Source organism: Hyperolius riggenbachi, chromosome 1 (genome assembly GCF_040937935.1).
Source record: "Hyperolius riggenbachi isolate aHypRig1 chromosome 1, aHypRig1.pri, whole genome shotgun sequence".
NCBI classification, from domain to species: Eukaryota; Metazoa; Chordata; class Amphibia; order Anura; family Hyperoliidae; genus Hyperolius; species Hyperolius riggenbachi.
The window spans coordinates 593,606,312-593,618,703 of record NC_090646.1 but is presented as its reverse complement, the minus strand read 5'-3'; the positions used below and the strand labels follow the sequence as shown (position 1 = coordinate 593,618,703).

The 12,392-nt window shown below is 43.1% G+C and overlaps 1 protein-coding gene across 2 annotated transcripts in view; it reads left to right on the top strand.

Moving 5' to 3' along the window:
* Positions 1-1,345: 1,345 nt before the first annotated feature.
* LOC137528037 (granzyme A-like) overlaps positions 1,346-12,392 on the top strand; it is a 35,475-nt gene continuing 24,428 nt past the window's right edge. The window contains exon 1 of one of the 2 annotated variants that reach the window (XM_068249274.1): positions 1,346-1,673. Coding sequence is in view for 1 of the 2 variants with exons in the window: in XM_068249266.1 (XP_068105367.1) it covers positions 9,645-9,699 (55 nt within the window). In the remaining variant the exon portion in view is untranslated. Of the gene's footprint in view, positions 1,674-9,617; positions 9,700-12,392 lie in introns of those variants that run through there. The other variant, XM_068249266.1, reaches the window with a different exon arrangement.

The following is a 12,392-nucleotide window of genomic DNA, read 5'->3' as shown; positions in this document are numbered from 1 at the left end:
GTTTCTGGAGTGTAAGCTGGAGCTGTGGTCGCTTCTAGCTACCTCGTCTAATCTGTCTTGCCTGGATCACAATAGCCTCTAGCGTTAGTGGCTATGGATCCTTCTGATCTAGTTTCTGGAGTGTAAGCTGGAGCTGCGGTTGCTTCCGGCTACCTCATCTGCAGTGGCGTAGCTAAGGAGCTGTGGGCCCCGATGCAAGTTTTACAACGGGGCCCCCCAAGCACTCTATACATAACAATTGATATGGTGCACCAAAACCTGCCAATGGCAACTACAGTGTCAGAGATGCAAGAAGGGGATGGGGAGCTGTTTGTTAATGATTACCACTATTCAAAGTATCTATAGAAGTGATTATTATGATCACAGGGCTAGTAGAGAGCTAATAATGTAGTTAAGGAAGGGCCCTTTGGGGCCCCTCTGGCCCAAGGGCCCCGATGCGGTCGCAACCCCTATTGCTACGCCCCTGCTCATCTGATCTGTCTTGTTTAGATCGCGCTAGCCGCTAGCGTTAGCGGCTGTGGATCTTTCTGATCTGTGTTCCTGCTTGGATCACACTTGCTCTGGCGGAAGAGCGGTGGATCCTTTCTGCCTAGTTCCTGTTTCTCGTTTGTCTGTCTTGTCTGATACGGGCGCTTGCTGTAGGCTCGGTGAGGTAACCATTAAGCAAGTGTTCATGTTCTTTGTTTCGCGTTTGTCTGTCGATGGTTAGTTAGACGTGCTTGTCTCTGTTGTGCTTAACACGCGGAGACCGCGTTATAAATGCGTTCGCTGTTGCGAATGAGTGCGGTGTTCGCGTTTAGTTAGCGTTTGTTATTTTCTTTATCATTCTCATTGTATTATTTGCTGTGCCTTTGCTCCTCTTGTGTTCTGTTCTAGTCTGTCTTGTGTCACTTCTGGCGATCGCCTTTCTCGCGATCGCATTCCTACTTTTGTTTCTGCTCATGTGTGTTCACCATCGCAGGGTAGCGACTAGATTGGTGAACACACATTCGTCCTGTCACTGTGCTCTTTCTCTTTATGGGCTGTTCAGCCCCGCATTGTCTTGATCTGTACAATCCCCATCTGGCATCTGTGGCCGTGCAGCGATTGTACTCGTCTGCACTTCACAGCGCCATCTGCCAGTGGGAATTGCCCTCTGCTGGTGCATTGCACCTAGCCTGGGTTCACCCAATTATACGCTTGTGGAAGGTTTTCGCTGTGTCAGTGCGCATCTCGTGCGCTGACCACGAAAACGATTCCGCAAACGTTACAGAGTGCTTACAATTTAGCACCCCTGGGGGGGGCGTGGCTTCCGCGCTGGAAGAGACAGACATGGAGTAGTTAAGCTCCTGCTAGAAGGCAGACAAAGCGTCCCAAACCAACAGTGCCCGGCGATCAAAAAATGTCCCAAACAGAGGAGGAGATGGTGCTGGAGACTGATGTCTCAAAAAAAAAGGAAGCAAGCCCCACCACAACCTCGTAAATTAACAGACTTCTTCCACCCCCGGCAGATGGAGCAGCTCCAAGATGGCGACGGACGAGTAGCAGATGCACAGCTCATTCAGGTAAACAGCTCCCACAGCGAAAACAACAGCTACTCACAGGAGGCTGAGCAGAGCAACACGCAGAGCGAGACCTCCTCTCCTTCAGGCAGCCCAGCTAAATCAAGACCGATGAGAGAATCTCCAGACCTGGTAAGCGAGGCAGCACAACCCTCCCCCATCACAGACAGCTCATCCATCTCAATAGAATCCTTCCCAGCAGCAGACACAGCAGCTACGCAAGCCTTTATCAAGGACATTCTACTAACATTCCGTTCCTCCCTCATGGCAGACTTTGCCTCACTTACTGCTAATATGCAAACAGAACTGGCTTCTCTGGGGAACAGAGTTAACATGATAGAAGATAAAATGGGAGAAGTGATCACTGAACATAACACTATGGTAGAAGCTTCAGCTGCCAATACCTCAGATATACAATGGCTGAAAGCCAAATCGGCTGACTTAGAGGACAGAAGTCGCCGAAATAATCTAAAATTCAGGGGCATCTCTGAACAAATTCAAACAGCAGAACTGAAACAATACCTGCAAAACCTTACTAAATCTGTCCTGCCTGACACCGCAGAAATCGAACTTACTATTGACAGAGCCCATCGGCTCCCTAAACCCCCTCATCTAGCTGACTCTGTGCCTAGAGATGTGATTGCACGCTTTCTGTTCTTTCATGTAAAAGAGGGTCTTGTGATGGAAACTTGCAAAGCAGGCGGGCTGCCAGAGCCATACAATCATATCCACTTATATGCCGATCTGTCTGCTACTACTTTAAACCTTAGAAGAGACCTGCAATCTTTCACTAAGGCGCTCCAACATCTGAAGATTCCATATAAATGGGGATTCCCCACGAAGCTCCTTTTCTCCTTTAAAAACAAACATTATTCGGTGACCAACACAGAATCAGGATTTAAACTGTTTAAACAACTACAGATCCAAGCACAACAAGCCCAGACACCACCTCACCCTTCAACTAGAGCCAGCAAACTGACACCGGATTGGCGCAAACAAGGAAAACGCTGAGTAGCTTATGTCAGGGCCACTGGACTTTAAGAGTCAATCTGCAGTCTGCTTTCCTTTGCTGCCAGCAGAATTCTTTCTTTCTCCCCCCACCACTGCATGTGGGCCTGGAACTATGTCTCACATTACTTACTGAAGGCGTCTAAGATGTCATTTGTGTTAAATCACTTGAGTTTTATTCTGTTATTAATGTTAAGGTTAATGTTATCTAGCTCTTCTATAACAAGTTCACTAGTACAAGTTGTTATACTTCTGAGTGTTCTACTTGCCCTCAAGAGGTTCAGACTCATGTATGCTTACCGTAGCTTTAATGTATGCTCAGTTCAATACCTAAATCCTATTAATGCACTTCCTAACTTGATATGCCTTTAAAAATTACTTCTTTGAATGTTCGGGGCCTAAACTCCCTATACAAGAGACATCTATTGTGGAATGAAATCACAACACAGAAATCGCAAATTCTGTTTATTCAAGAGACCCACTTATTAGGGAAAGACACTCACCTCTGCTCTAACGGTAACTTCCCGCTAATTTACCACAGCACTTTTACGAAAAAGAAAAGAGGTGTGATGATGGCATTCCACAAAGATATAAAAGTAACACCTGAGTCAGTTAATATTGATCCCAATGGCAGATTTATTATATTTGTTGGGCAGATTAATGACATTCCCTATACGCTAGTTGCAATATACAGCCCTAACTCCTCGCAAAAAGCCTTCCTGCAAAAGCTGTGCACAAAAATCAAATCATTACAGAAGGGTCATATACTCCTAGGCGGAGATTTCAACGCTTGCCCATCCAAAATGGACTATTCGTCCAGCTCTAATCACCAACTAATCGATAAACAACTACATTGGAACGAGCTATTCGACGCTTGGCGAGTGTTTCACCCTTTTGAACGTGATTACTCCTTTTTCTCCCAGGTCCACCAATCCTACTCCAGGATTGACCTTTTTCTCACTGATAAATTGCTTTTGCAGAAAGTCCTAGACACCTCTATCGGTACAAAGGTGTGGTCTGACCACGCTCCAGTCCACATTATATTAGAAGACAGTATAATGGTAGATAAACCGTTTATGTGGAAACTCAATTCATCTCTACTAACGAACAGATCATTTACAGACAAATTTATATCTGAGGTCCAAGAGTTTATAAAATCTAACTCCACCCCCAATATGAAAGCTTCCACCATATGGTCAACACTAAAGGCCTTCTCAAGGGGCATTCTGATCAGGCAAGGCTCCTTTATTAAAAAAGATAGAACTGCAAAGATAAATGCATTACTAGAACAAATTAAGAGCCGGGAAATTCTTCACAAACAATCCCCAACCCAAGAATTAGGAAAAGAGCTCTTCCTTCTAAGACAGGAGCTCTCTGCCATACTCCAGGCTCGGTACGACTTCATTCTCCAAAAAGCTAAAATGAACATCTACTCCCAAAACAACAAAGCGGGTGCATATTTAGCAAAGCTACTAAAACACAAGCAGATGAAAACCAAAATCCACTCGATAATCCATCCTACTACAAAACAAACAACCTATAACCCAAAGTCGATTGCTGATGCATTTTGCGATTATTACACTCAGCTTTATAACTTAAAAAATGACGATCCCCTAGTTCAACCTACAGACGAGACTATTTCCACCTTCCTAGACACAATTAAGCTCCCTAAACTTAACCAATCTCAACTAGAGCGATTGAACGCCCCCTTTAGTATGGCAGAGATATTCAAGACAATCCAATCCCTTAAAAGAAACAAGCCCCCCGGCCCTGATGGGTTCTGCAACGAGTTCCTACTAACATTAAATTCGACTATATCACCTCTCCTTGAAGAAGTGTTTAATGAGTTTGCCCTCTCTGGCCAGATCCCGGCAGAATATCTGGAAGCGACTATCACTGTCATCCCCAAACCAGGGAAAGATCCCAACCTCACCTCTAATTACAGACCCATCTCACTACTAAATGGGGATGTAAAATTATATGCTAAACTTTTAGCCAATAGACTTATGGTAATCACCCCATTACTCTTAGCCCATGACCAGGTAGGCTTTACTAAAGGCCGTCAAGCATCTGATGCCACTAGACGAATGACAACTATTTTGAGACACATTGAGCTCTGTCGGACGCCTTCACTGCTTCTCACTTTGGATGCGGAGAAGGCGTTCGACAGAGTTTACTGGCGATTTCTCAAGGCCACTTTGGCTAAATTTGGCTTCTCTGGTACAATTATTACTGCCATTATGGCGCTATACGCTGCCCCATCTGCTCGAGTGAATGCTGCAGGGTTCATCTCCAAATCCTTTGCCATAACCAACGGCACCCGCCAAGGATGCCCCCTATCCCCAATAATTTTTGTCCTACTAATGGAAACAATAGCACAAAAAATAAGATCCAACCCTAATATCTCTGGAATTAAGATAAAAGATACAACACATGTAATCAGCATGTTCGCTGACGATGTAGCATTACTAATAACCAACCCTGAAACATCACTCCCATCTCTACTATTAGACCTTCAAAACTTCTCTGAAGTTTCTTTATACAAATTGAACCAACACAAATCGTATATCCTAGCACTAAATATCCCCCCTGCTACTGAAATATACCTAAAGTCACAATATACATTCTCTTGGGCAGATGGGGCAGTGACATACTTAGGTGTGCAACTGACAAAACGGGCCACTGAACTATTTAAACTTAATTTTGTCAACTTATTATCGGATATTCGGAAAGAATGTGAAACTTTTAACAACTTCTGGCTGTCCTGGTCAGGCCGAATAGCGGCTTTCAAACTATTTTTGTTGCCTAAAATTCTGTATTTGCTCCGCACCTTACACATATTGATACCTAAATCATGGTTCTGTGACCTTAAAAAATGTATTAGCAACTTTGTGTGGAAGGGGAAAAAAATTAGGACTGCATATCAAGTTATGACTCTAGCCAAAGCTTTAGGGGGCATGGGACTCCCTAACATTGAAATATATTACCAAGCTTCCATATTAGAAATGGTGAGAAGTTGGTGGAATCCTACTTCAGATAAACCCTGGGTAAAACTGGAATCCCAGATTCTGGGCGTAAAGCTTAGGAACTTATTGTTAAGCATTGCCATGGGTGCAAGAATCCCGTCCAATAACTATCCCTCAATCCAATCCTCTATAAAAGCATGGGAATATTTTTTAAAACACCCCCCACCCACAACAGATGTCATTTCTATCCCAACTCCAATAGAGGTCCTCGAACATTTTACTCCTAACCTTGATCTGAGAACTTGGAGAGATGCTGGTATTGAACACCTGCAAGACATTATAGACGAGACACAAATCAAGACCTTTGCAAAACTAACCAGCCAATTCCTGCTACCACAATCTCAACTGTATACATACCATAGAATCTTCCATCTGTTTAAATCTCTAAAAATTACCACTCCGACTCTCCCCCCCTCCATCATAACAATGTTAAATTGCAAAGGCCCATTTTCAGGCGGCATCTCTATATGGTATAACTATCTCTGCCTAGAACAAACCTCCCCGCTGAACAAATACGCCCTAATATGGTCTGCAGATTTAGGCTGCAATATTACAGTCAATAACTTAACTATAGCAAACAGAGTAGTCTCCAAAATATCCAAATGCAACACTCATTGGGAAATCTCCAGGAAAATTTTATTTAGATGGCACAGGACCCCAAGACAAATAGCGTCATTCTCACCCAACACACCTCCAATATGCTGGAAATGTAATAGAGGCCTCGGAACTTATATGCATATGCTATGGGAGTGCCCAATAGTTGGCCGATTATGGAACACAGTAGAATGGTTTATTCAAAAAGCTTTTCGACATAACTTTAAACTCCACCGTAAATTAGCTTTGCTATTTATAGGCGCTTCAGAGCTACCAAGCTCTTGCAAACACCTCATAGGCCACATAATTCTCAGCGCATTACACATGATCTTAACTAACTGGAAATCCACAGATGAGTTCAATACCAATCAACTATTAGCCACCACTAGACTGAACATACTCATGGAAAGTAAAATCAGACCTAGACTAGGGCTCAAGGGAGATATATATACTATACCACCCGAGTGGCTTGGTTAAAACGTGCATTACGGGTTCTCAGATCAAGGCACCAATTCTTCCCATATAAAGGAAAACACTGATTCCTGCATACACCGCTCCCCTCTTACCTCCATCTGAGTATTAGGTATAAACAACTGTAAGTTAATATCTGATAGTTTTAGAGGGTTAAAATTCTGATTAATATCAGCTGTTTTATGATATTATGGTTTATTGTTCGAAAACTGGATTTTCTTGGCGGTATCACCCATTTACACATGTCTTAATAATAGTCTTCGATTTGTTTACTCTTCTGGCTCTCTATATTGCTCTACCTTCCTTTAAGATATCTGATAGAGGCCTGCTGGCCAACTGGTTCTATCAGGTATTCACCTGAGTACTTGCTTTCTGGTTACCCATGAGGTCGAGAAAACACCAGAATTGATAAGTAAACGTATAAGTTGACATGTAGACAAGTTAGATGGTTCAGTCCTTTTGCTACCTGTTTACTCATGACTATGTATCACCAAGTATCGTTCCGCCTGTTTATATGTTAATATGTATATCAATCTTTTTTAATCTCAATAAAAATGTATTGATGAAAAAAAAAACAATTTAGCACCCCTCAAAATGCCAGGACAGTAAACACTCCCCACAAATGACCCCATTTTGGAAAGTAGACACCCCAAAGTATTCAGAGAGGGGCATGGTGAGTCCGTGGCAGATTTCATTTTTTTTTGTCGCAAGTTAGCAGAAATGGAAACTTTTTTTTTGTCACAAAGTGTCATTTTCCGCTGACTTGTGACAAAAAATAAAATCTTCTATGAACTGACCATGCATCTTAGTGAATACTTTGGGATGTCTTCTTTCCAAAATGGGGTCATTTGGGGGGTATTTATACTATCCTGGAATTTTAGCACCTCATGAAACATGACAGGTGCTCAGAAAAGTCAGAGATGCTTCAAAATGGGAAAATTCACTTTTGGCACCATAGTTTGTAAATGCTATAACTTTTACCCAAACCAATAAATATACACTGAATGTTTTTTTTTTTAATCAAAGACATGTAGCAGAATAACTTTGGACAAAAATGTATATAGAAATTTTACTTTATTTGAAAAATGTCAGCACAGAAAGTTAAAAAAAATCTTTTTTTGACAAAATTCATGTCTTTTTTGATGAATATAATAGAAACTAAAAATCGCAGCAGCAATAAAATAGCACCAAAAGAAAGCTGTATTAGTGACAAGAAAAGGAGGTAAAATTCATTTAGATAGTAGGTTGTATGACCGAGCAATAAACCGTTAAAGCTGCAGTGGTCTGAATAGAAAAAAAAGCTCTGGTCCTTAAGGGGTGAAAAGACTGCGGTCCTCAAGTGGTTAAGGTGCCCATACTTTGGAGGCCAATCGACCAACCAATTAGATTATTATTATTGAATTGATTGAAAATTGGTGCCACCAAGTGCAGGACTGATCGACAATGCAACCAATTTTGTTCAGAAATTGGTCGCTTAGTCGATTGCACCTGATGCAAGATGATGTGCCAAAGTTGGTTGATCGGGTGTGTGGTGGTACAGCGGCTAATTTCGGAACGAGCAACAAAAACCCCACCGCTGCCACTATAATGTATAAATGTGCTCCTCCCATTTATACATTACCTGTCCTGCATCAGCCTCCACGTGGTGTCAATAACCTCCATGCGGCCTCCATAAATGTCACTGGCCCATATTGTCTAAAAGTCAGCACATAGCATCTGACACCAGACGCTATGCGCCAGACAGTGGCGTGTATGGAGAGCCGCCTGGAGGTTACCAACACTGCCACCTTAAAGGGGCCCATACACCTAACGATTTTCCTGCCGATATACGGCCGATTCGATCACAGTGATTGAATCGGCTGTGAAATTGCCGCGCACACCGCTGACAGAATGATCGATTTCCATCCGAAATCGATCGTTCCCGTCGATTCCTGTCGATCCGTCCGTGCGGAAGATTTCTCTCGATCGCCGGCGGGTCGGGAGTGCATCACTAGCGGTGTTCGAATGCCCGACGACCGACGCAATACAGCGGGTATACATTACCTGTTCTGCCGGCGCAACTACCCTGGTCCCCGCTGTCTTCTTTCCGTGCTGGGTTCCGGACCGGCTGCAACTACACAGAACTTCCTGTCCCGGCATGAAGTTTAAACAGTAGAGCGCCCTCTACTGTTTAAACATCCCCTGGACAAGAAGTTCAGTAGCTGCACAAACGGTCTGGAGCCCAGAGCAGAGAAGAAGCTGCCGGGACCAGGGGACTCGCGCCGGCCGGAGCAGGTAATGGATGCGGGGGGGGGAGGGGGCGGCGGTTGCAGCGGCAGCTCCACAGATTGTGATCGGTTTCAGGCTGAAATCGATTCACAATCTGTTTGCAGTAAAGGTGGCCATACGATCCCTCTCTGATCTGTTGGTCGAATCTGATGGCAAATTGACCAGTGTATGGCCACCTAGTGTCTCCACGCCAATACCCTCTAGATTGTAAGTTCACAAGGGTGGGGCCCCCTAGTGTTTCTTATCTATATTATTAAATGAACATGTACCTGTACTGCTGGATGGTTTTAAACCATGCATAAACTGTAAAATGTATCTTTGTACTGGTGTGGCTGGCTTCCCTATTGTACTATGCAGAAACTATGTTTGCAGTTATGGTCCTCACTACTTACTGTTTATTACTCTGTACAGCGCCATGGAAGATGTTGTCACTTTATAAATAAAAAACAAGATATAGTAAGTTGTCTTCCAGCATTCTGTCAGTGTGTGGACGATATTTCATGACTAGTAACTGGAAAGACCAGGAAGGTGTTACACAAGAGGATGATTGAGAAGTGTGTGATGGAAGTTAGGGGGCAGAGCTTAGGGTGTTTCTACTACAGTGACCAGACCAACACTCCACCAATCAGACTTCTACAGCTTTCAGCTATGATTCTGCTTCAACAATATAAAAGCTGCTCTAACTTCCCACTGTATTGTGCATTGACCACACAAGTGACAACACTCTGCAGCCACCATGAGGGTTTTCTTGCCACTATTTGCTGCAACATTCACATTATTCATCCATCAATGTAAGTATAAACACACACGGACACACAAACAGACACACACACACACACACACTCCCGTATAAATTGTTGGTTGTTACGATAAAAAATGTTAGTCCTTTTTTTAGAATTATAATTGCGTTCATTATCATTTTGACGTGTAATTTAATATTTTTATTATTTTTCTATTCTTTTTGAGATTTTTCATTGTGGGGCCTTAGGGTTAGGCACCACCAGGGGGGTATTAGGGTTAGGCACCACTAGTCAGGTCTTAGGGTTAGGCCCCACCAGGGGGGTCTTTGGGTTAGGCACCACCAGGGAGGTCTTAGGGTTAGGCACCAACAGGGGGGTCTTCGGATTAGGCACCAACAGGGGGGTGGTTAGGCACCAACAGGGGGGTGGTTAGGGTTAGGCACCACAAGGGGGGGTTTAGGTTTGGGCACAAACAGAGGGGTGGTAAGGGTTAGGCACCACCAGGGGGGTCTTAGGTTTAGGCACCACCAGGGGAGTCATAGGTTAAGGAACCACCAGGGGGGTCTAAGGGTTAGGGATAGGTAGAGGGAGGGTTATATGTGAGAGTAGGGTTAGGTTTAGTAGTAATAAAACAAACTTAAAGTGGATCCCAGATGAACTTTTACTCATTGCATAATTTTGTTCCTTTCCTATTGTTTATAGGGCATTCCTCAAGCCAAATACTTTTTTTGTTTTTGTCTTAATACTCTAATTCCCTATAAACTAAACAAGCCACGCCCACAGGTTTTCAGACAGCCAAGGCACTTTCAGACAGTAGCAAGGGCTCATGGGAGCTCAGTCTGGGCAGGAGGAGGGGGAGGTATTACTAGCCAGAGATTTCAGAGGCAGAGGGGAGGAGGGAGGAGGAGGGAGGATTAGGGGTTTTTTGCTCAAGATGCAGATAAGCCTGCTTCTGTGTAATGTTTACAAACAACATGGCTGCTTTCATTGTAGCAATAGGGGTTGCAGACGTTGCGACCGCATCGGGGCCCTTGGGCCAGAGGGACCCCGAAGGGCCCTCCCTCAACTACAGTATTAGCTCTCTATTGGTCCTGTGCTCATAATAATCACTTCATAGATACTTTGAATTGTGGTAATTATTAACAAACTGTTTCCCATCCCCATCTTGTACCTCTGACACTGTAGTTGCCATTGGCAGATTTTGGTGCGCCGTATCATTTGTTATGTATAGAGTGCTTGGGGAGGGGGGGGGCATTGTAAAACTTGCATCGGGGCCCACAGCTCCTTAGCTACACCACTGCACAGGAATAATCAATCATATTCTATTAAAGCTGTTTGCAGCTAGATTTGCTGTGTGAACTATCTAAACTTTAGATAAGACTTGTTATAGTTAGTTTTACATCTCGGATCCGCTTTAAACTCTATTTTTTTCGATCACCTAAATCAGTAACAGTAAAATACCGTTTGATTTATGGTAAGTGTTATATTGAACTTAAAAATTAGCCTGTAACATTTTTCAGAAATGAAAATATAAGATTAAGATTACAACTAATGTTTTTTACCGTTTAATTTATACTGTATATGTATTTTTCTGGTAACGTGTTATTGATAGTTTCTGCTAAATGTCAGATGGAAACATGATTAAACATAAACTATGTGTATCTGGAATAATAGCAATCGTTAAAAATGAATTTCACACAAAGTGATTATTTAAAACGAAATTTATTTGTAAACCAATATTTTTGTGCTTATTATTGTAAAATAAAAAAAAATCAGCTATATCCTGCACCCTTTTTTTCATAGTACCTCTATTTCATGCACGCCTCAGCGCCGGGCGCTGGACCCAGACGGCGACTTACAGGAGATCAGCCTGGAGAGGGCTGGTGGAAGCCCTAGGTATGTATACAGTTTCTCTCCCTTGAAAACTCAGGTTACCTTTAAAAGGCATTTTATTTATAAAATGGGAAATATCACCTAGGAAAAAACTTGAAGAAAAACTGAATTGGATTGGGCCCACTTTGTCTATTTATCACTATAGTAGTGCTCTCTCTTTCCCCTTATAGGGCTCAGCTGTGTAGTGTGTAGGCTTGTAGCAAACGGTCCTGAGCAGCTGGGTTGTGCCTGAGTGTCTACTGGATATGCTTGGACCAGACTTGCACATGCCCAGTGGGGATGTGTGAGTCTTCAGAACTACTCCGGGACTAGGGATGGATGGAAATGCTGATTTCCAATTCTGCAGAAATTCCGATTTCTGCTAATGCCGATTTCCGAGGTGTCTTTTTAGTCATCTTTGGAATTCTCTGATTGGCTAAATACTTCTGAGAACTATTGGACCAATCAGAGAATGTCGAATTTAATGGTATAAGAATCAGAATATAACAGAAATTTTAGGCCAATCACAAGACTCAGGGATACTCAGTAGCCTTGTGATTGACCTAAAATTACCAAGATAATCCGCTTTTCACTGAAAAATTCTGCATTCTCTGATTGATCCAATGCTTCTGAGTTCTCCGCAAGTGCAGTTATGGACTTCACAAATGGCAGTGTGATCAGGGGGTGTGCGTGGCCCAGGATTGTGCATGCGCAGTAGCCCATGACTGAGCTGAGTTGAAGACTTTATGGACCTGACAGAGGCATAGTGGATGAGACCAGGAGAACATCGAGGGAGCTGATGGACTATAGGAAGCTGAAAAAAGCCCCAGGTAAGTACAAATCCTTCTCTCCCAATCATCTCTGGTATACTT